General features: G+C 36.4%; 1 protein-coding gene across 3 annotated transcripts in view; it reads left to right on the top strand.

The window, feature by feature from the left end:
- NELL1 (neural EGFL like 1) overlaps nt 1–24,826 on the top strand; it is a 723,728-nt gene that overhangs the window by 138,838 nt on the left and 560,064 nt on the right. For all 3 annotated transcript variants that reach the window (XM_054585996.1, XM_054585995.1, XM_054585994.1), the window contains 2 exons: nt 21,737–21,809; nt 22,732–22,814. In XM_054585996.1, the coding sequence (XP_054441971.1) occupies nt 21,737–21,809; nt 22,732–22,814 (156 nt within the window). The remainder of the gene's footprint in view (nt 1–21,736; nt 21,810–22,731; nt 22,815–24,826) is intronic.

Raw genomic sequence — 24,826 nt, 5'->3', positions numbered from 1 at the left:
CATTACGTAAGTTTAAGGTATACAGTGGATTTATATGTTACACTTACGTATTACAAAAGGATTAGCACCATAGTGTTAGCTAATATCACCATCTTATAATTGCCATTTTTCTTTATGGTGAGAACACTTAAGATATACTCTCTTAGCCACTTTTAAGCATATAACATAATATTATTAACTATAATCACTATGCTGTCTGTATGTTAGATCTCCAGAACTTATTCATATTATGGAAGTGTGTACCCTTTGACCAACTTTTTCCCAGTTTCTCCTCCCTTGGCCCCAGGCAATCGCCATTCTACTCCTAGTCTCTATGAGTTCAGCTTTTTAGATTCCACATATAAATGATAGTATACAGTATTTGTTGCTCTGTCGGACTTATTTCACGTCACACAATGTCCTCAAGGTTTATTTGTTCTTCTTTCTTGTGGTTGAAGATATTATTCACGTATCTATCAATCTATCTTACATCTTACCACTCGTCTATTGACAGACATTTAGGTTGTTTCCATGCTTTGCTATTGTGAATAATGTTGTAATGGATATGGGGGTGCAGACATCTCTTTGAGGTACTGCTTTCATTTCCTTTGGATATACACCCAGTTTAATATGAATCTACTCAACAGTGGGATTGCTGGATCATATGCTATTTCAATTTTTAATTTTTGAGGACACTGAGTACCACTTTCCATAGTGGCTGTACCGATTTGCATTCCCAGCAGCAATGCACAAAGGTTTCTTTTTCTCAACACCCTTGCTAAAAGCTTACCTGTTGCCTTTTTGATGTTAATCAGTCTAGCAGGTGTGAGGTGATACCACATGGGGTTTCATTTCCATTTACCTGATGATTTACTTCTTGATTCTGTTTCTTTGGTTGTGTGTCTTTCTTTTTTAAAAAGATTTTATTTCTTTATTTTTAGAGAGAGGGAAAGAGAGGGGGAAAGAGAGGGTGAGAAACGACTGAGCCACACTGGTCAGGGCTGTTTGTCTCTTTTTATGTCAGTATCATGCTGTTTTCTTTATGATAGCTTTGTAGTTTAGTTTGAAATTAGGAAGTGTGATGCCTCCAGTTTTGTTCTTTTTTCTTAGGATCCCTTAGTCTATTTGGGGGCCTTTGTGGTTCCATACAAATTCTAGGATTGTTGTTTTTTATTTCTGTGAAAAATGGCATTTGAATTTCACTTGGGATTGAATTGAATCTATAGATTTCTTTGAGTAGTTTGGAAATTTTAATCATATTAATTCTTTTGCTTCATGAACATGGGATATCTTTCCATTTGTTTGATTAAAAAACTTGAAGACACAACGTTTTACAGTTTTCAGTGTATAGATCATTTACTTTCTTGGTTAAATTTATTCCTAGGAATTTTATTGTTTTTGATGATATTGTGAATGGGATTATTTTCTTTATTTCTTTTGTACATATTTTATTTCTAGTGTATAGAAACACAGTTGATTTTTGTTCCTGGTTTTGTGTTTTGCAACTTGCACTGAATTCATTTATCAGTTCTAAAGTTTTAAAATGGAACCTTTAGGATTTTCTATATATAACGTTGTATCATATACAAACAAGACAATTTTACTTCTTCCTTTCTAATATGAATGCCTTTTGTTTCCTTTTCTTGCCTAGCACTTCTAGTACTATGTTGAATAGGCAGATCAGAGTGGGCACCAGTCTTTTTCTTGATCTTATAGGAAAAGCTTTCAGCTTTTCACCACTGAGTATGATATTGCTATAGGTTTGTAATGTATGGCCTTTATTATGTTGAAGTATGTTCCTTCTGTGCCCAATTTGTTGAGCATATTTATCATTAAAGTATGTTGGGTTTTGTCAGATGCTATTTCTGCATCTATTGAGATAATCATATGATTTTTATCATTCATTCTATTTTGATGTACCACATTCATTGGTTGGCATATGTTGAACCATCCTCGAATACCAGAGATAAATCTGCTTTAGTCATGATGTGTGATCCTTTAATGTACTCTTGAATTAAGTTTGCTAATTTTTTGTTGAGAACTTTTGCACCTATATTTATCAGGGTTATTGTCCTGTGGTTTTCTTTTCTTGTAGTGTTCTTATCTGGTTTTGGTATCTGGGCTCCTTCAACAATAGCCACTTTACTTAGTTCATTATTCTTTGGCTTGATTGGGTGATGTTTCTGGTCTTCCCTGGCTATGCTGCTATCTGCTGGGCACTATCAAGTGTCTTTAATCAGGTGAGAGGTCAGCAGGTGGCAGGATGATATCAGATAGCCTCTTTACCTCTCTGGTGGTAGGTTGGTTGGTGATTGGAGAACCTTAGTTCTCTTCCAGATGGTCTCTCATTCTCCAGTGCTCTAGCTCAGTCTTATCCACCTGGCAGTCTTGGGATTTCAAGTATAATAAGAGAGGGTGCATTAGTGCTTTTCAAGGCTATGTTTGCTTGATCACACTTGCTAATAATTTACTACCCAAAGAAAATCACACGACCAATTGCAGAGTCAAGGGGTAAAGGAATAGACTCCATCTCTTGAAGAACTGTTTTGCAATATTGCATTGCAAGGATATGGATGCAAGGAGGAGAAGAATTTTTGACCATTTTAATAACGTATTACATAAATCAAGATAAGTAGAAAGGCAGCCATGCCTAGATGTATTAGTGAAATAGCAATATCCCAAAGACACGGGGAATATCTTAAAAGCAACCAGGGAGAAAAGGCCATTTTCCACAAAAGAATAACAAAGATTGAATGGCTGCATTTTTAACAGTAAAAGCAAAAGCCCAAATATAATAAAAAATGTTTTCAAAGTTTTGAGGGAAAATAATTACCCAATGTAGTTGCATATATCCAGCTTAATTATCATTTAAGAATGAGTGTGAAATAAAGAATTTGTAGACAAACAAAGCTCTCAGTTTATGACCAGTAGATCTTCATTAAAGAAGGAAGACATATAGTGCAAGAATTGGTGAATAAATTGTTGAGAGCATGAACAAACCCAAATAATCATTGTCTGATTAAATAATAGTAATAATGTCTAGTTTCCAAAAAATAGAAATAAATATTAGATAACAATAAAATAATAGTGGATGACCTGATATGAAGTGTTTTAAGGCCTTGTACTGGTCATAAAATGAATACAGAAACTGGTAAATCTTAGACTCTAAGTTTGCATGTTAAAAATATAAACCAACACTGAAATAATAGTGTTTAACTTCCAAATTGAAGTATGAGAGAATGAGGGGATTTCTGAAAAACTGCTATCAATGTAAATTAAAGCAAGAAGAGAAAAAAATGTTTACTATAATACAACAGATGTAATTCCATTTCATAATATTTATTTTCAAATATAAGTAATTTATACTCAATGTTTACAAGAATATTATATTGGCTTCATAAAACTCAAATTCTGATATATATTGCTTATAGAAAATTAAAAACAAGGATTCATAAGTGGTCATACTGCAGTGGAAAAAAGGAGGAAAAAAATAGACCAAACCAAACATGAGAAGACTGTAGAAGCTTGGGCAAAGGCTGGAATGTTTATCCCATAATGATGAATAATTCTACAGATGCATAAACCTAAACCATATGCTGAAAATATACATTGCAGTGTTACAGAACATTGGGGAAAGATCGCCTTCTCTCTTTAGCATGCTGGGTCAACTGGATCTCCATGAAGGCAAACAGCTAATCTTGACTTTCCCTTTTACATTACATGCAAAATCAATTGCAGGGCATTATAGAAATAAATATTAAAGGCAAACCAGTAAAGCTTAAAAATATAGCATTAAAATAAATCTTTATGGCCTTGACATCAGAAAAATATTCCTCAAATAAGGCATAAAAATAATAATCATAAAGAATATTTGATATATTGGAATATTAAAACTTGGAAATTTTTTCAAAATACATGACTAAAAGAGTAAATGGGCATGCCATAGAATAGGAGAAGCTTTTAAAAGTAGTTATATCCTACACAGGCAGAAAATGCAGAAATTGAATGAGTAAAGTATCCAATTTAAGATATTAGAAGATGAATATCAGAATAAATCCAAAGAAAGTAAAAAGCCTATAATGTAAGCATATAAGAACAGAAATTAATAAAATAATGAGTAGGATACACTAGAGAAGCTCAAGAAAACCAAAGTATGGTCATTTGAAAAGACAAATCTGTTCTTATGCCAACACCAGACTGTCTTGATTACAGTGGATTTGTAGTATAACTTAATATCATGCATTGTGATCCCTTCAATTTTGTTTGTCCTTTCACAGGATTGCTGAGGCTATTCAAGGTCTTTTTTGGTTTCATATAAATTTTGCAATATTTGTCTACATTAGTGAAATATACCATTGGTATTTTAATAGGAATTGCATTGAATCTGTAGATTTCTTTGGGTAGCATGCACATTTTAATGATGTTAATCCTGCCAATCCATGAACACAGTATATGTTTCCATTTATTTGTATATTCCTCACTTTCTTTCTTCAGTGTTCTGTAGTTTTCTGAATACAGGTCTTTTACATCCTTGGTTAAATTTATTTCTAGGCACTTTATTTTCCTTATTGCTATAGTAAATTAGATTTTTTCATAATTTCTCTTTCTGATACTTCATTGTTGGTGTACAAGAATGCCATTGATTTCTGAATATTGACTTCGTAACCTGCTCCTTTGCCAAAATCGCTTATTAGGTTCTGTAGTTTTTTAGTGGGGTCAACCGAGTTTTCTATGTACACTATCATGTTTTTTGCATATAATGACAATTTTACTTCCTCTTTTCCCATTTGGATGCCTTTTATTTCTTTTTCTTGTCTCATCACTGGAGCTAGAACTTTCAGTACTATGTTGAATAAGAGAGGCGAAAGCAGTCACCCTTGTCTTGTTCCTGATATTAAGGGAAATGTTTATAATTTTTGCCCATTGAGGATGATGCTGGGAATAGGTTTCTCATATATATTCTTTATTATGTCAAGGTATGCTCCCTCTTTTCCCACTTTGCTGAGTGTTTTTATCATAAATGGGTGCTGGATTTTGTCAGTTGTCTTTTCAGCATCTATTGATGTGGTCATGGATCATGTGATTTTTGTCTTTCATTTTGTTTATGTAATGTATTATGTTTACTGATTTGCAAGTGTTATAGCAACCTTGCATCCCTGGAATAAATCCTACCTGATCATGGTGTATGATCTGTCTAATGTATTGCTGGATCTGGACTGTCAATATTTTGTTGAGGATTTTAGCATCTATGTTCATCAGGGATATTGGCTTGTAATTTTCTTTGTTGTGTCTTTAACTGGTTTTGGAATTAGAATAATTCTGGCCTTGTAAAAAGAGTTTGGGAGTTTTCCCTCTTCTTGAGTTTTTTTTTGGAATAGTTTGAGAAGGATAGGTGTTAGTTCTTTTAATGTTTGGTAAAATTTGCCTGTGAAGCCATCTGGTCCTGGGCTTTTGTGTGCTGGAGTGTTTTGATTACTGCTTCAATTTTGTTGGTTGTTATCAGTCTGTTCTGGCTTTCCACTTATTCTTGATTCAGTTTTGGGAGATTGTGTGTTTCCAGAAATTTTCCCATTTTGCCCAGATTGTCGAGTTTATTGGCATATAGTTAGTTGTTCATAGTAATTTTCTACGATCATTTTTATTTCTGTGGTATCGGTTGTTACTTCTCCTATTTTGTTTCTGATTTTATTTGGCTCCTCCTTTTTTCATGATGAGTCTGGTTAAAGGTTTGTCAGTTTTAGACAAACCTTTCAAAGAACCAGCTCCTGGATTCATTGGAACAGAATAGAGAGCCCAGAAATAAAGCCATGTCTCTATGGTCAGTTAATATTTCAACAAAGAGGGCATGGGCATACAATGGAATAAAAACAATCTCTTCAATAATGGTGCTGGGAGAATTAGACTGGTACATGCAAAAAAAATGAAACTAGACCACTACCTTATACCATACACCAGAATAAACTCAAGGTGGATAAAAGACTTAAATATATCATGATACTGCAGAAGTTCTAAAGGAAAACAGGCAATAAAATTTCAGACATCTCACATAGCAATATTTTTGCTGATATATCTCCTAGGGCAAGGAATATAAAGAAAAAAATAAACAAATGGGACTACATCAAATTAAAAAATTTCTGCATGGCTAAAGAAACCATCATCAAAGTGAAAAAGGAACTGACTGTATGGGAGGATGTATTTGCCAATGATACATCAGGCAAGGGTTTGATCTTCAAAATATATAAAGAACTTATATGACTCAACACCAAGAAGACAACGCAATTAAAAAATGGGCAAAATGGGCAAAGGACCTGAACAGACACTTCTCCAAGGAGGACACACAGATGGCCCTGAGACAGATGACAAAATGCTCAATATTATTAGCCATCAGAGAGGTAAAAATGAAAACCACAATGAGATACTATCTCACACCAGTCAGAATGGCCATCCTAAACAAATCAACAAAGAACAAGTGCTGGCGAGGTTGTGGAAAAAAGGGAAACGTAGTGCACTGTTGGTGGGAATGCAGACTGGTGCAGGCACTGTGGAAAACAGTATGAAATTTCCTCAAAAAACTAAAAATGGAACTCTCTTTTGACCCAGTGATTCCACTGCTGGGAATATACCCTAAGAATGCCGTATCACCAGTTCAAAAGAACATAAGCACCTCTATGTTGATTGCAGCGCTATTTGCAATAGCCAAGTGCTGGAAACAGCCTAAGTGCCCATCAGTAAATGAGTAGATCAAAAAACTGTGGTATGTTTGCACAATGGAGTACTATGCAGCAGAAAGAAAGAAGGGACTCCTATCTTTTGTGATAGCATGGATGGAAATAGAGACTACTATGCTAAGTGAAATAAGCCAGGTGGTGAAAGACAAATACCATATGATATTACCTATAAGGGAAATCTAATGAACAAAATAAACTAATGAGGAAAATAGAACCAGAAGCATGGAAACATGGAACAGACTGCAGTGACTAGAGGGGTGGGGGAAGGGGAATAAGGGTGGAAATAAGGAGAAGGAACTAGTCAAAGAACATGTATGAATGGCCCATGGACATGGACAATGGGGTGGCGATGGACTGTGGGAACAGGGATTGGGCTGGGCGGAAGAGCACAAAGAGGGAGAATTGGGGCAGCTGTAATATAATAACAATAAAAAAATTTATAAAAAGACAAATAAGGAATTTTAAGCAAGAAAAAATTGAGAGAAGGCATAGAAAACAGTAGGAATAACAAAAAGCACATGAAAATACTGCAAAAATTAAAACAATAGTAATTAATCATTTATTAATATCTTTATGCCAATAAAATGGAAGATTAAAGAAAAATGGCACGTTACCTAAAATCCAAACATTACCAAAATGGACTTAAGTAATGAAAAATCAATACAGTATGATAAAGAATTCATGATTCAAAACCTATTGGATTAGTTAGCTTTTGATGCTTAGAAAATCAACTCAAAACTTAATGGCCTGGGAGAGCAACTATTTATTTAGTGTACAGTTTTGTGAGTTGGTTTGGGTTGGGTTTAGCAGAATGCTTCTTGTTCTTCTCAGTGGGTTCACTTTGCATCTTTCGTTAGCTGTCAGGTTTTCTGGGCACTGGCTGTACTAGAATGGTCTTAGCTGTCATGGCTTCTCTCTGCTTCATTTAATTTCTCAGTTTTAGACCATGTAAACCCCAAACTCATTTACATGGTGCTTGAGCAGAGTTTCCACCATTGAAGCAGGAGTGTGTACAGCCTTTCAAATCCTGGACTTGAAACTTGCACATTGTTGTTTTTGCCGCATTATCTTGGCCAAACAGGTTGTATGGCCGGATTTAAGGGTATGGGAAATAGACTTTATCTTTTTATAGGACATCTACAAATTCCCATTGCCCAGGGCAGCAGTTCTGCATCAAGCAAATTGTTTGAATCATTTTTGCAATATGACATACCTTGCCACAAAATAACTGTTGGGATCAGACTGTTTTACAGGGGATTCTATAACATCCAAGGAAATAATTCCAATCTTATATAAACTCTTCCAGAGAATAGAAAAATGAAAACACTACCCATCTCATTCATGAGGATAGTGTGATCTTGACCACTGCCCCCAAATAATTAGCAAAATGGATAAAGCGGGGGTGTGTGTGTGTGTGAGAGAGAGGGAGAAGGGGAGAGAGAGGGGGGAGAGAGAGAGAGAGAGAGAGAGAGAGAGAGAGAGAGGGAGAATGTGTATGAGTCTGGGTGTGAGAGACCAAGTTGATCATTTCAAATCTGTTTTTATCATCAATAAATTTATTATTATGATTGACAACATTAAACAAACAAAAGGAGAAAAAATTCCTGTGGTCATCTTGAGGAAGGAAAAGCACTGCATAAAATTCAATACTAACTCATGATAAAAAAATCCTTAGGAAAGTAGTAATAGAAGGAAACTTCATCAAACTGATAAAGAGTGCATAAATTAAACATGCATAAATACATTACACTTACAGTTTAGATATTAAGTGAGTTCCTGTTAAAATCAAGAACCATACAAGAATCCTTATTATAACTGTTTCTTTTCATCATTATAAGGTAGGTCCTTCTATCACCTATAGTAATAAATAAATACAAGTAACAAATAAATAAAAACTGTAAGGATTACAAAAATGAAAACATAATTATTCTCAAATCATGTAATTGTCTGCATAGAAAATAGGATTCACAAATTATTAGAACTATCAAGACTGTTTGGAAGGAGTGCTGGATGTGAAAACCAAAGACAAAATCAATTACTGAAGAAAGGTAGGAGCAGCGACAAATGTGCAGTTAAATAGAATATTTATTTTATAATATAAAAAATGTGTAAAGTATTTAAAAACAAATCATATAAAATATATACATGACAATTATGGAGCAAATGATAAGATTTTATTAAAAATTATTAAAGAAGATCTAATTGGAGCGGTATACCATATTCTAGAAAAGATCAAGTCTTGAAAATAATAAAAATGTCAATTCATCCCAAATTGATCTCTCGATTCAGTGACTTGTGATTAATTGCCAACAGGATTTTATTTTCTGATGCAATCTGCAAGCTGCTTCTAAAATTCATATAGAAGACTAAAGACCAATAATGATATTTCTAAAGTAAAAGAAGGGCTTTTTCTTTCAGATATGAAGACTTATTATAAAGCTATAGCAGTCAACAGACAGAGTATAATACAGTACAAGGATTGGCGCGTGAACCGAGAGAACAAAATGGAGAGACGAGAAAAGACCTTTAATTATATGTGAAAACTTGGAAACTTGATACATAACTGAAGTGACATTCCTTATTAATGGGGAAAGGCTGTATTCATCAATAAATGGTTAGAAAAATCAGTTATTTAAATATTTCACATAGGTTATAATACTTGATGTAATTGATTTTTGTGCATAATTTCAAGGAAATTTTTAAATATTTGGTCACCATGCACAAAAATCAGTTACAATTGAATTAAATACCTAAATGTGAGAGCAAAGCTTTGAAAATTTTAGAAGACAACATAGGAGCTTATCTTTATGATTCCAGCCTAGAGAAGAATTTCTTAAGCAATATTAAAACCTGTAAAACCATTAAAGAAAATATTGATAAGTTTAATATATAAAATAAAAAATTTGTTCATCAAAGAAGATCTTGGCAACAAGACCAATAAGCAAAGAAAAAATATCCATTAAAGAAGTCTCATAAATTAATAAGAAAGATTCTTATAACTCGATAAGAAATCAGGCAAAAGGTATGAAAGGGTGGTTCCCCAAAGTGGGAACATCAATAGCCAATGAAGGTATTAAAAAGAATTCAATTTCAATACTTACCTTGTAATGCAAATTAAAACCATTATGAGATACCATTTTCTACCCATTAATTTATCAAAGGAAAAGAAAAAAACAGTAAACAAAAAACAACACCTGACAGTGTTAAGTGTGAGTGAGGCAGTTGACCCATTGTGGTGAAAACTTGAATTGGTGGAACTAGTAAGAACAATTTGGAAGTTTCTGTATATATTGAAGGTGTGTATATCTTCTGACACAAGAACCCAACTTCTATACACATCGAAGAAACTCTTGGTCATGTACACAAGGAGATATATACAATCATTATAAGAGGAGCATTTTTTGGGATTTTAAAAACTTAGGGAAAAAACTAATTGTCCATCAACAGGACAATTAGGATGTTTATCTAAACTGTAGTCGAATTATACAAATGAACACTACAATAACTTAAATTGAATAAAAATTGATTTGCAAACATAATATTGGGTAAAAGCAAGTAACAGGAGGAAATTAGTATTTAATAATTTATGTTTAAAGTATAAAACAGTTCTATACATTTTATTTATACATCCATATATCTAAAAAATAAATGCTTGGGAACCATAAGCATAATTCAGGATAGTTTATTTCTGAATGGAAGGAATGGGAATTTTATTGGGGATGGCCACCCAGAAGCCTTCAACTCCAGTGATAATATTGTATTTCTTAAGTTGGGAGGTGCACTTACAGTTCTTTACTATATTTTGCTTTCAACACTTTTGTACATTGTAAATATTCAAGATACAAAAGCCTGTAATAATTTTTCAAGGCAATATTTCATATATGTGTATTTTCATGTTTCTAAAATCAACAGAAATTTGTTCAGTTTTTAACTGACTGAACTTTTAATGCTTTTTCTTGTTTTGTAGTTAGTTAGTTCCTGGTGAAGATATGCTGTTCTTGGAAGCCTTGGGTCTGGAATGAAGGGCAGCAACTTGGTCCCCAACTTTGGAAAGACATCAAAATTATAGGGGGAAACTTTAAAATATCAATTCCCATGCCCACTTTGACCACTTGTTGATAATATGAACTGTAGGGCTTAGAAGTTTGTATATTTTGAAAAGACTTTTTCATTGATTTGGAGGTTCAAACCTCAAATTTCAGTGCACTGACAGGTGACATGTTTTGATGGTTTAGATTAGAGTTTTGCCTTGGTCTCTAGAAAGATCTCACAAAATAGACAATAGGGTCAATACTTGGCTTCTGCTTTATTGACTTTTTAGATTATTGGCTCAACTTTAGAATACATTAGAATCTCCTGAAGGACTTGTTAAAACACAGGTAGTTGGATGTCAGCAGAAATGTTAAAATAGGCAGGTCCAAGCTTCAGTCCCTTCACAGCAACATCTTTTAGAAAAGCAGCAGCAGAAACTATCAGAACAACTTTGTCAAAATTTTGGAATACATTCAAAGAGTTTTACTAAACAAGTGAATTCCGAATCAAGAAGAAGGCAACATTAAAATAGTTGGAAATCTCTGTGGCATTTTTACTTGCCCTTACTCCACACCACTTACAGCTCCAGGGAGGTCTTGAAGATGTCAGTTCATGTGCCAATGTGGGACAGTGGTCCCTGGTTCTAGAGGGAAGAAACCTTAGTTAGAAATTATTTTGTAAGTCTGGTTTGTCTGGGACTGCCTGAAGGACTGATGGAAGGCACTCATTCCTGTTCTGACTAACTCAGAACTCTCCCAAGCTATAAAAGTGGTAGCTGCTGCATGAAAATATTACGAAGCTTATAAATAACCTGCAGCTACCTGGGGCAAAACTGCTACATGGGGCAAAACTTTACAGCTGACACACACAACAGACCACCTAAAGCCTAGAGGAAAAGCTGGGGAGAAAGTCATTGGGCAATTAGGGAATTCAAAAATCACCCATATATAGAAAGCAAAATGCATGCCCAGAGCAAGATGCATTTTCAGAAAAGACCTGAGAATGGCCTAGGCTTTCACTTTTGGCTGCGGTTAAGAGCAAACATGGCTAAGTGTTGAAGGAAGGCTCCGGTATGTGTGTTTACATATATATTTCCTTCCCTCCCTACCTCCCCTACTATCTCCTGCCCTTTCTCTTCCTTTCTCCCTCCTCTCCTCCTCTCTCCTTTCCCCTTTTCTCTTCTCTCAGGCTTTCAGGAAATCTGTCTACACACTGTCTGAATATAAGCTCAGGAACATATACTTCAGTGGCCTGACATAACAAGGGTTACAGTCTCTGCAAAAATAATTTGGAAGGTCATAAAATAAATGGATTAATGTAGCACTGAACAATAAAACAGAAACAAACTCAGGAAACCCTAGGGGAATGGAGGCAATCTGATCTCCAGAGTCACTACAATATTCCAATCACCATGTTCAAGTAAAACCACAAGGTAAACAAAGAGTAAGTATTGCAATTCGAAGGAACCAAATAAATGCGCAGAAACCATCTGTGAAGACGCCCAGACACTGGGTTAACTAGACAAAGACTTTAAAAACAACCATCTTAATTGTGCTCAGAAAGCTAAAGGAAAACATAAAGAACTCAAGGAAGTCAGGAAAACTATGTGTGAGCAAATAAGTATCAATAAAGAGAGAAATTATAAAGAGAAACCAAACAGATATTCTGCAGCTGAAAGGTACAATTTAAATAAAATTCACTAGAATAATTGATCAAATTTGAGCAGGCTGAAGAAAGAATCATTGAATTTGAAGATAAGACAATTGAAACTAACCAGCCTGAGGCATAGAAAGATAAATGAATGAAGTCAAGTTCAAGGCATGTGGGTACGTGAAGGGCAATCTGCATTCATTCTGTCATATACTTTCTCATTGGAACTTTTTTACTTCCTTCGTCACTCAAATTAGAGTTTGAAAGAATAGGCAGGGCTGGCTTCTTTAGCAATTGACCTGTGCATTTCCACAGGGTGCTGCATTTATTTTACTAAGTCTCTGTGATTGGTTTACTCCTCTGCTGCTCCTGTCCTTAAGTTTTCAATAACTTTAGAATAAGAAACTCTGCAAGTTATATAACTGGTCCTGAGTATATTTATATGGATGTTTACTTGTTTGTTATTGGCCATTCCCTCTAGATTGTAAGGTTTATTTTGGTCAGAGCTGTGTCTGTTTTATTCAGCAGGTGCTTAGACTAGTACCAGGAACATAGTTGGCAGATAGTGTACTCTTAAAATGAATGAATGTGACAGCTATGAATTTGTCGTCGTCTTTGTAAAGTGGCAAAGATATATCTCGTAGTGTTAATGCAGATTATATAAGAATATGTTCAAAGGACCAGCACAGAGTAAGTTTGCAGTATGCATCTTTTCCCTTTTTTTCACACGTAGTTCATGTTCCCTATGTGTTTAACACTATACAATAGAAATGATAGGTACTTTTTCTGTATTTTGGGGAGTTCAGTTTGATTAAGGAGTTGGTGATTAAGAGAGGGAGAACAGTTAGTCCTATGACATATTTCAGCTTGATGAATGCATGGTTCTCTGGAGATGTATGGTTCTTCTTGCACTGAAGAGCCCGCATACCTGATTAAGGCAGAAAGCACAAAGGGTGTTCATGGACTCGGACGTTCACTCTGCCATAGAGGTGGGTTGCAGGGATATGGAAGAGAGTAGCAGCAATTATTGAATGCCTTCTATGTTCTGGACCTTCGGTGACCCTCCGTATGTCATCTCAGTTAATTACATTTCCTCTTAGGAGAATCCTGATGAGGTAGCTGTTATCATCCCTATTGTATTGATCGGTCACTGGGACTCAGAGTGATTAAGCAATTTGCCAGGCTAAGTGATGGAAATGGGATTTTAGTTTAGGCCATTTTAATTTCAGTCTTTGCTCATTTGTCCAAACTTTCATTCAATAAATATTTTTTAGTCTTGCTAACCAGATAGTAGTCACTGTGTTAGATGGTGGTTACATTCACTTAACTACAGCATGTCCCGTGGTGGAGACGGACACTGTTGTCTTTTTCCAGGGCTCCAGCCCAAAGAAATAGGTGGTCCCAGTGAGAAACATCGGCAGCGACGGCATTTCCACAGAGGCTGTCTTCCTAGGGAGCAGGGTGAATCTCTTTGCTACCCAATAGGAGTAGCCTAGTCTAGCCTAGTCTTTAGGCGGGAACCTTTTAAAACTCATCTTCCCCCGAGAACCCTGGGTATGTCAGGCAGTGCTTCTAGCCATCCTTTGGTGGGGTGAGGCGGCTAGGCTCGGGGACATACGTCAGTGTCTCATTACAGAAATGATGTCAGTTTAATGCCCCTATAAAAGAGGAAGCTCTTCTCAGGTGAATCAGCACATTTTCAGGCTTTTAATACTTACTGAAGCTGCCCCCCTGGGTCCAAGAACCATGTCTGCTTTATTGCTCCACAACTAAGAATGCTTATTATGTGTTTTGAGGTTAAAATAGCATTATTCTCTATTTTAAATATTAATACTTTGCTTCATAGGTAAAGTAAAAGCAAAAACTCCCCCCATGTCAACACTGATTTCTGGACCCCAGTGGACCCTTCTGAACTGTGCAGTGAAAATGCTGCTGATTGAAGAGCAGAGGCTGGTGCCTGGCACGCAAGCCTCTAGCATTAGGTAATTCCTGTCAGAGAGACAGAACGGAATCCAGGGATTTTTTTCACTTCCAAACTGCATGCATTTGGGAAAATAGCTGGCCAGGAGCTTTAGGCTTATCTGAATCTTCTGATTGCCATAGATTTTCGTCATCAAGATGGTTGACGACCACTGAATTTCTCTTCGATGCATTCAAAACTGATTATGCTGGTACTATTTCAGGGGGCTAGTTCTTCAAAGAAATGAAGAACTAGCATAGGTAAATGGCAGTGAGTTAAGGATGCTTTGGTGGCTTGGGCCTTCAGACAGTTTTTCAATGGTTGAGATCACAAAGCCTTTAGCAGGAGCCCAGGCTCTCTATCTCCCTCTATTTCTCTTGCCTGTTGAGTGAATTAGGGTATGAAACCTTTTCCTTACCTGGACATCACTGTCTCCTTAACAGCTGAGCTGTCACTGGGAAGTAAAATGAATTACAATTTTTTTAATGCCACAGCTGTTTGTTTGTTTTTTTTTTTAGTTTTTGGTTTTTTTTTTTTACCTCAGCTGGCTCCCATCATTCCACAGATGGTAAACATATGTTGATAGGCATATAGGAAAAGCAGCTATATTGGATTCCTCCCATCTCTCATTCTTACATTTCCTTTCATGCAGAAAGTCAAAGTCGCAGAGCTGGGGAGTCTTATACATTTGTAGATTAATATTTCTGTGCATTAAGACTTCGGAAACAGCAGGACAGCTAATAATATGCTAATGAGCTGGCAGTTTTTATTGATCATAACAAAAGTCGACAAATGTCTTCCTTGGCTTTTATGCAAGACGGAATATTTTATTAACTGTCTTCAGGGCAGAAATACGTAATTGGTTGCATTTTGAAAATCCTCCTTGTGAGTTTCCCTGAGTCTGACTTTTTGTTAGCCTGTTGCCAAAGCTTGGGTCCTTGCCAGTTTATAAACAGAGCATCTCTTCATCCATATATTTACATGCCCTGCAGGAACTCTCCCCACCCCCTTTCCTTTTTCCTTTCAAAGCAATTTGTTTCAGTGTTTTAGCATACAAAAAATACAACCATTTTCTTCAATGTAAACAGAGATCCATAGGGGAATAAGAGCATTAAAAAAGAATTAGCATTTTTTGGTGGCAAAGCTGCTTTTATTTGTATCAGAAAGCTCTGAGTCTTAGAAGGGCTTGCCTAATCTTAGTTATTCCATACATAAGAGGGTAATAATGGCATGATTTTTCTTATCTTTTTTATTGTATCTTTCTATATTTCTTACTGTGAAATGAGAAATGTTCTTGAACAATGGAAATAATTGGGCATTAGTTCTCCAAACAAAAAACCCATGATGTACAACCTATCTGGGGCAAATTTATTTTTCAGTGCCTGGTGAGCTGAGTGTAGGAGGTAGGAGGTGGCAGCAGGTGGGTGTAACATAGAGGGAAAACCCATTTTTCTTCCTTCCATTAGTACTAATAGTAAAAGTTTATTAATTTGGGCTCTGCACGTTAGGGATTTATTTAGCTACTCAGATTGGCTAAGCTTTATCATTATACTAACAATGAAAAGACAGATTGTTTAGCAAATTAATAGTGTAAATAAGATCGCAGGGGGAGATATTAAGCTACTTAAAGGGTCTCTGTTTTCCAACACTGAAAAACTGTTTTAGCAAACTGTTAGCATCTAATGCAAATAATTCGTATGGACAGCTGCATAGTGTCTTTCAGTTAAGACAATTAAGATTGGACCTTATTTTGATAACAGTATCTTATTGTAGCAGTATCTTGTTACCTTCTGTAACTCTAAAACTTTCTCAAATGATATGTTATTGCTTACACATGGTATAGTGCCCTGATACTGGTGTTAGTAGACCTGTAGTTTATGGCCTAGGATTCAGGTGTCCTTTGGGAAAGCTACTTAAAATATTAAAGCCCTGGGTTTTTCATAGGTCAAATGACCAGGTGAGCTCCCTTACCTCCATAGTCCTCATTGGGTGTATAGCAAGATCACCTCGGAAACTTTTTAAAAATATGCATGACTGTCCTCCTTCAATATCCTCTAAAATTCTGATGTGCATCCCTAGTTTAAAAACTCATATCCTACCTGCTCTTCACAGACTAACAGTTCTGAAAATTTTATTGTTCAATATTGCACAATTTATAGTTTTCAGGAGTTTGATATCTTTAAAGTACTTATTGTTCCTACCATGTGAAATATACTACAATAGGAACTGCAGGGCATACTGAGATGAAAATATATGATTTTGCCTTTGTGGTTTTGATAATTTAGTAATTCTGTCGGTTGCCAATCAGCTTCAAATCCGGAAGATTTTACTCTATTCATATATTGAATTTGGATGCTATTTTCACCATTCTAAACTTTTAATGAGTAAACCCTTTTGCTCCCAAAGGAACAAATAATTGACAGTAGGGCAGGGTTTTCAAAGTGACCTTTCATCAGAGTCATCTGGGAAAGCTTTTAAAAATGAAGGTTCCTGCCCTGCCTGGGTAGCTTCAGCTGGTTCAAGTGTCATCCCAATGCTCCAAGGTTGTGGTTCAGTCTCTGGCCAGGGCACAAAGAAGAAGCAACCAATGAATGCAAAAATAAGTGGAACAACAAGTCCATATCTCTCTCTCTCTCCTCTCCCCCCCCCTTCCTCTCTCTCAAAATTGGTCTCCCTCTCTCTCTCTATATAAGTAATTTTAAAGAATTTTTTGAAAATGAAGTTTCCTGGGCCCCCTCCAACCCTACTGAAAGAGAATCTGGTGGTTGACCGAGAATCAGAATATTGAACAAATAGTCAAGGTGATTCTTAAGAAACTCAAAGTTTGAGGAAACGTTGCCTTGGTGAATGATCTGAAATAAAACATAGGTCCGAATAAATAAGATCAAATGAGGTCAGCTAATTTATGCCCAGCTAGAGCTGCATTTTTCAGTTAAGTGTAGATACACATAAAGTTAAATAAGGAGAAATAACAGAAATTCTATGTTTTAATCTCTTATTTCGTATTTTTTTGAGAAATTGTAGTGCGTGAAGGCAAATTTTTATCCATAGAAATCTTCATAGATGGTTTTTCTGGGAGAAATAAGGCTGATGGAACTACTTTGTAGTTTTATACTGTATAAAACTCCTTTTTTTATAGTTTTATAAAGAAAAAAAAAAAGAAAACCCCAAACTACACACTTAACAAATGCTTCTTTTATGACAATTGTCCTTGCCTAAATAGACCAGATGGTAATTCAGTGCAAGAAATCTTGATTCTTGTTCTAGGGAAGGAGCTGGAATATATACACATGCATGTCTTTACATGTGTCAACACATGCAGTCAGACTTTTCTGGGTAACATTTGGTATTTATACAGTATATTGCCACCCTTGTTTTAAGCCATCATGGAATTACATCCATTCAGATAAACTAACGTCCCATCTTGATTCATTTGGCAAGAACACATTTTCATGCCATTTTGTGGGCTGACCCTCATGACCTTTCCTTTGAAAAAAATACCAAATGCTTTGAGTTTTTGCATTAATGGGCACTGAGAAACTGTCAGCTCTTATTTTTGTTTAGTTTAAGTCAACATCATTGACCTTTACCTAATGATCTGTGTTAACACACAATTGTGTGCCAGAGATTAATAGTGGTAAAGGAGAGAAATGAGGAGGGAAGTACATAGAAGAAATCAGTGAGAGAGGCAATTTGTAACTTATAATGTAACAAAATCAAGGTTCACATTTTTAAAAAGCAGAAGTGCTGTGTAATGTATTATGTTGCTACAGGATAAGTGGATGGGATATCCTTTGCAAATGGATTTTCCTTATTTCTCCTTCACTTGTAAATGATTTACTTGTAGGGTAAAGTAACTTTGGTTGTAGGTCCTTGCTTTTTATCACCTTGAATATTTCATGACAGTCCCTTCTGGCCTAAAATGTGCTGTTGAAAAATCAGATGACAGTCTAGTTGGATCTCCCTTGTAGGTAACTACCTGCTTTTCTCTGGTGACTTTTAAGATTCTCTCCTTGTTTTTAAACTATGTCATTTTAATTATAAGGTACGTTGGTATAGGCCTCTTTGGGTTCATCTTTTTTGGGACTTTCTGCATCTCCTGGGCTTGTGTATCTTTTTCTTTCGCCAGACTTGAGCAATTTTTGGTCATTATGTCTCCAAATAGGTTCCCAATCCCTTGCTCATTCTCTTCTCCTTCTGATATTCCCATGGTGCAGATTTTGTTACACTTCATGTTGTCCCAAAAGTATCTTAAGCTAGCCTCATTCTTTTTAATTCTTTTTTATTTTTGCCGCTTTGCTTAGGTATTTTTTTTTTTACCTTGTATTCCAAATCGCTGGTTTGATCCTCTACTTTGTCTAACCTACTGTTTATTCCTTCCAGTGTACTATTTATTTCAGATATTGCATTCTTTATTTCTGATTGGAACTTTTGTTTATTGCTTCTATGTCTTTTTTATGCTCTTACATATCCTTATAATCATTACTGTAAACTTTTATATCTGATAAATTGCTTGCCTCCTTTTCATTTAGTTCTTCTGGAGAATTCTCTTGTTCTCTCATTTGAGGTATGTTTCTTTGTCTTTCTATTTTGGCTGCCTGTTTGTGTTTGTTTCTATGTGTTAGGTATATCTGAAAAGACTCTGGTGCATCCCTATGTCAGATGCTGCCTGTAACGGCCCTTGGCTACTTGTTTGGAGCTATCAGTGATCCACAGTTTGTAGCTCCCTCTGGTGGGCTTGTTTGTGTGCAGAAAGAACCATGCTGCACAACAAGGCTGGCTTTTACCAGCACCGGGCTTGGGGGAGGTTCAGCTAAAGCCCCAGAGCTCCCAGAGATTGCTTTAGTTGTTAACCTTAATCTGTGACATAGCCTCAAACTATACTCAGCTTAAGCTCCACAGGGTGGGGGAGAGTAATTCTTGCGGATGGGGCTATTGCTTCCCCTCAGGCTGATGCCTCATGAAGATGGGTGCTCTGTCTGAGAAAGATGGCCTCTGCAGTATGGGGAATGACTCAATCTAGGGATCCTGGTGGCTGTTCCTTCTGTTCTTTCCCTAGAACCACCAGCCCTCATGCATCCTTAGTCCACTCTGCCCTCCCTATTCTGGAGCCCATGGTAAGTGGCTGCAAATGGAATTTTGCATATTTAGCCCTTCTAAGAGGCTCTCTGACCCTCTAGCCACCTCTATCTGGTGGACAGAAACCCTGCAACTTTTCACAGCTGGATTTTATCTGGGTTCCTTTCCTGGCTCTGATGCTGTAGGCTGGGGAGCCCAGCTTGGGGTTTAGACTCCACACTTCTTGGAGGTACTCTTTGTCCACTGAAATGTCCCTCTGGAACTTCAGCTGCTGCCCATGGGAGCCAGCCAGTTCTCTCTTGCCTCCTCTGCACTCCCTACCAGTCTCATTGTGTTGTAGTGGTTTCTTCTGTCTGTCCTTGTCTATAAGACTTCTCTCCACCTAGTGGTCAGTCGGTTATTCAGGATGATTTCTCTACAATTTAGTTGCAATTCCAGTTTGGTCCTGGGAGGAGGTTTATGCAGCTTCCACTTAATCTTCCACCACTTTGAATCTCACAAATGGATTTTACATTTACTATTGGAAAGGTGATTAATACTACAACAAGTGTATTGAAGATTTCTGAGTTCTCCTTCTATGGCTGATAAAAATAAGAATGATTTGGGGCCTTCCAATAAACAGGTAATAGTAGTACCCGATTCTTTCCTGGTCCATGTGCTTTCACCACTTTACTATTTCAGATGATGTTAAGATCCCATTTTGCGTAGGACCCTCCGAGGAAACCCCACATAGTTTGGTCACTCTAAATTCATCCATATGCAACCTGATTAGATAGATGTTTTCTAATGCGATATTCAGTCCTCTGAGATGGTCTGTTCTTTGATGTAGGTACCTACAGCTTTCTCCTTAATTCACTTTTTTCTTTTACCTTGAAAAGTAGCACATGCACAGAGATCTAAATTGTGACACTTTTAGTTTGGACGACTGTTTCGTTCACCCAGCCCTAGAGTACTGGAAGGATCTTTAGCTTTAGCATATAGTACAATACTTCTCCTTCCAGATAAAGCAACTGAAGCTCAGAGCAAGTGGTTCTTACTATCTAACTTCACCCAGTTAGCCAGAAATGGATCTAGAGCTTGAACCCAGTTTCTGTGATACCTCATCCCATGCTCTTTCGGGAGTTTTCAAATGTGCTTAATCGGTACCCTGTCCTCTTAAAGGAGTTAATTCCCTGAAAAATTGAGCAACTTCGTAACAGGAAGAAGCTGATACACTTAGATTACACTCCATTAATTACTCCCTGGAATTCTTCCGCAAGAGTTTCTGAATTCATATTAAGCAGCAGTGGCAGGGACTTCCCCCCCGTGGGGAGGCTGTCTCACAATCATGAACACCGCATCATTCTCGAAGAGGAAAAGGTTAATAAATATATCTAACTCTGAAGAAGAGGGCCTGTGATCCTGTTATTTCTATTAATATTTCCAATTAATATTTTATCTTGAAATAATAAGCAGAAAACAGCATCTGCTGTTTAGAAGTTGAACACATAAATGTTAAATGTTACTTCCTTTGAAAGACTTGTCCACTATCTTAAGCCAATATTTTATTTATAGATTAAGTTCAATATTCTGAACCAGCTTCCACATTTTCCATCTGTGCTGTAATATCTCTTCCATCAAATCAGTTAAAAAATACCTGGAAACAGAATCTTGAAATTGAACTGGAAAGCTCCAAAGCCAAGTCCTTATTTTTGTTGAGAGATGGCAGCCCCAATGACTTTCTTAAATTAGGGCTGTGTGTCCAGAATTAGTTACAGAATTAAAAGATCACCTTTTTCTCACAGTGAGATGTTGAGCAAGTCTTAAGATTTTCTAGCCCCAAGTCATGTTAATTAGCTGAGAGCAAAGATTAGGAAATTTTCCCCAGGCCTAATTTTATTTACTTGACTAAGTGAATCAATAGAAACATTTTAGTTTAATATGATCTTTTTGTTTCCACTTAAACAGTTCTGTAAATTAGGAATATTTAATGACCCAGGATGATTAGGGCATTGAGGAGAATTTTTACTACATCAATGACTTTTTAGTCCCGTAGTTAAGGAACATTTACTGATGGATCCTTAGTGCTATGGTGGCTTTTGCCTCAACCAGTGGTTACTAATTGTAGCTCTCTGAAGATGAATGTACATTTCAGCATTTCTAGAAGAGGATGGTTTGGAATAGTTCAGTGTAGACTAAGGCCGACTCACCTTTTGAATTGAGGATATCAGTCTTGTTTAAAAATAACCTCTCCTTGGAGAACATGTGACAGGGCCATGTGAACGGGCAACTGTGATCTTGATCCCCAGCTTTCTCTTCTGTTGCCCAGGGGATCATCCAAGACGGGAAGATCATCTTTATGCCGAATGGATACATAACACAGTGTCCGAACCTGAATCGCAGTAAGTAGCAACTTAAAGCATTTGTGAATTTTTAACATTATATAACTTGTTTGTAAAAATCAGAGAAATAGGTCAGGAAGGATATAATACATTATTAATGGTGTTGACTGATGAGGGGGTAAAGTTAGTGAAAGAACTTAGCTATACTGTGTACTTCTGCGTCTTTGAATTTCTAAAAACATTATGTATTATTTTATTAGCTTTAATTAGAATTAAAATTTGAAGGTAAGAAAAATTACATTAGCAGTTTGGGTTCTGTAGGTTGGTATGGAAAGGTATGTTTAATATAATTATATATATATATTTAAAAACTTTTTTGAATTGCAGTTTCTTTAATTTTGGAGAGTTTCCAGTCCTACTGCTATTTTTTTTAACACTTTTTTATTTAAAATTTTTTTAAAATTATAGTTTACATTTAATATTATTTAGCATTAGTTTCAGGTATACAGCTTAGTGGTTCGTCGCTCATATATACTTAACAAAGTGACCCCCTGATATTTCCAGTACCCCAACTGGCACCATACATAGTCATTACAATATTTTTGAGTATATTTCTTATGCTGTACTTCACTTAAAAACTATTCTTTAAACTGCTTGACCTGGATTTGAATTTTCTTTTTCTTCTATGATGATAGGCATTTTTCCAGTCACCACTCCATAAATATGAGGTTTAATTTTAACTTAAAAATATTATATTGCCTCTCTTTTCTGTGAACAGTTCTTTTTTTATCCCTGTTCTTTCTTTGTGTTTATTAATGAAAGGGAAAGATCTAGACCTGAAAAAAATCTGTGATTTTATGACAGTTTCAAATTCTTAAAAAGAAAGACAAAAATTTTTCTATGTAGCCAAACAACTATGCTTTTAAAAATTTCTTTTTTATATTAGCACTGTATCAACTTTCTTTATCTTTTCTTTATTGAGCTTGCCCAACCTGTAGTGATTTCTTAAGCCTGGTGCAAGGAATAATGGATTTACAAGAGCTTCTGGCCAAGATGACTGCAAAAGTAGGTATCTAAATTTCACTTGTGATGTTTCATTTCTTTCTCCTTGCTAGCTGGAGGTTAGAGTGATATGCTATTATGGGAACATTTTTAGCCTTGGCGTCTGCAATATGTTACTATGAAAATAGTTTATTCTTTTGTGAAATAGTACTACCTATAGTAAACATAGCTATTTCTCTCTTCTATACTATTAGGCTGCACTAAAATGTTTACTTGAAAAATGTTTGGAAGAAAGGGGCTCTATGTGTCACTGTTGATTCCCTGGGAGTGGAAAATAATTTGCCCATTGGCTGTTAAACTCGTAACACTGTGAGATGATCGATATATGATCAGAGCCAAATAAACTAATGCATTTTAGATGTAAGAATAATTGCCAATAATCAGAAGGGGCAAAATAGCTATTGTTAGGAAGAGATTACTGTCACAGAAAGGCATTGTATCACATTTCCAATATATGATTCATCACAGTCATGACTTAAATACTGAAGGAGGCAGTTTGCCTTTTAGCACCTTCAGTTTTGTAATTCTGTATCTTTTTCTCCTCTCCATGATCCATGTAACAAAAATCTTTTGAGGACCTGTTATTTTCCAGGTGCTATGTCAGGGGCAAAGGAAGCCTTGATGAATGCGTCGTAATTTCCACCCCAGAGGTGCTCCTATTGAGTGGCAGAGCCAAACATGTAAACAGTTAGGGGCTTTAATATATATTCCTAAAGTTTAGATTCATAATGAAAAGCCCTGAGCTTTGTGGTGAAAGACATGAAAAAACAGAAAACATGGCTAATGCTGTTGTTATTGATACTAATCAGTCGTGAACAGGAGTTCCAGCCCAGGGCGCTGACAGAATTAGGTTGGGCCTAAGAGACATTATACTCCGTGAAAGGAAGAATTTTAGTAATAGTGGAAATGACACAGGAGTCCTATTCCCCCAGTGGCTGCGACTGCTCCCTGCCACCAGCCATGGTGCCTGGAAGAAAATTCGGCGGGTAGGTGTTTCAGTGGTAGGGCTGTGTTTTGGACCCACAGATTGTGCTGCTGAAACCAACATGTCTGTTTCAAACTAGGGTTTTGGCCATCCCCCCCGTTTTGGCTGGAAAGGAGGCACAGAACGCTTTTCTGAGAGAGAAGCTGAGCCTAAGACTTGAGAGCCTGACGCATTAGCTCTCAGTTCGGAGAACCGTGGAGATGGGAAATGCAGGCAATTAGTTGCCTTCCCAGCTTGTGGTGTAGAGAGGCTTTCATTGCATATTGTGTGGAGCAGCTTGATCTCAACACTGTTAATTATATTGTAGCTTGCTACCAAACTTCTGGAACAAGAAACATGTCACCCAGTCTCAGGCGATTGTGGCTGTCCCCTCCTGGCTTGGAGGCTGCCCTTTACTTTCCCTGTCTGCCCTGTTACAGGGAATGGCATTCTCTTCTTAGTCTCAGGTTATCCAGGAGTCACGCGGTGCTCTGCCCTCAAAGCAGTCTTATGTAAAATGAGCATTTGTGAGGCAGAATATACTTAATTGTGGGCAATGGCAAGCAGAAAATAATCCACCTTCTCACCCTGCCTCTTGCACTTTGGAAGATTTATGTCTGTTTCTTTGAAACCGTGGATAGAATTACAATTAGAAAACTTGGGTACTTCATTTTCACTGCATAATTTTGGGATCTATGATAATCTAGAAGAGGAGTTGGTAATTTTTTTCTGTAAAGGGCCAGCTAGTGAATGTTAGGCTTTGCAGGGTGAGAGGCAAAATCGAGAATATTATGTAAATATTTACTTTATTTAAATGTAACCATTTAAAATATAACCATTGAAAAATGTAAAAATTATGCTTAGCTCAGTAGCCCTATAAAAATAAGTTGTGGATCAGATTTGGTCCAGGGGCCTTAATTTGGCAACCCCTCATCTAGAAGGAGCTGGAAGGAAGCCCGCACTAGGTAATATTTATTGAGTATTTACTATGTGTTATTTACAGTGCTTCAACTCTTTACACTTCCTGCCACTTTCCTCCTGAGAACAATCC

This window comes from Pteronotus mesoamericanus, unplaced genomic scaffold, assembly GCF_021234165.1.
Source record: "Pteronotus mesoamericanus isolate MK-2021 breed Mesoamerican mustached bat unplaced genomic scaffold, CSHL_Meso_final contig_90, whole genome shotgun sequence".
Classification (NCBI taxonomy): Eukaryota; Metazoa; Chordata; class Mammalia; order Chiroptera; family Mormoopidae; genus Pteronotus; species Pteronotus mesoamericanus.
The sequence above is the reverse complement of the archived record's forward strand: the minus strand, read 5'-3'. Positions and strand labels throughout refer to the sequence as shown.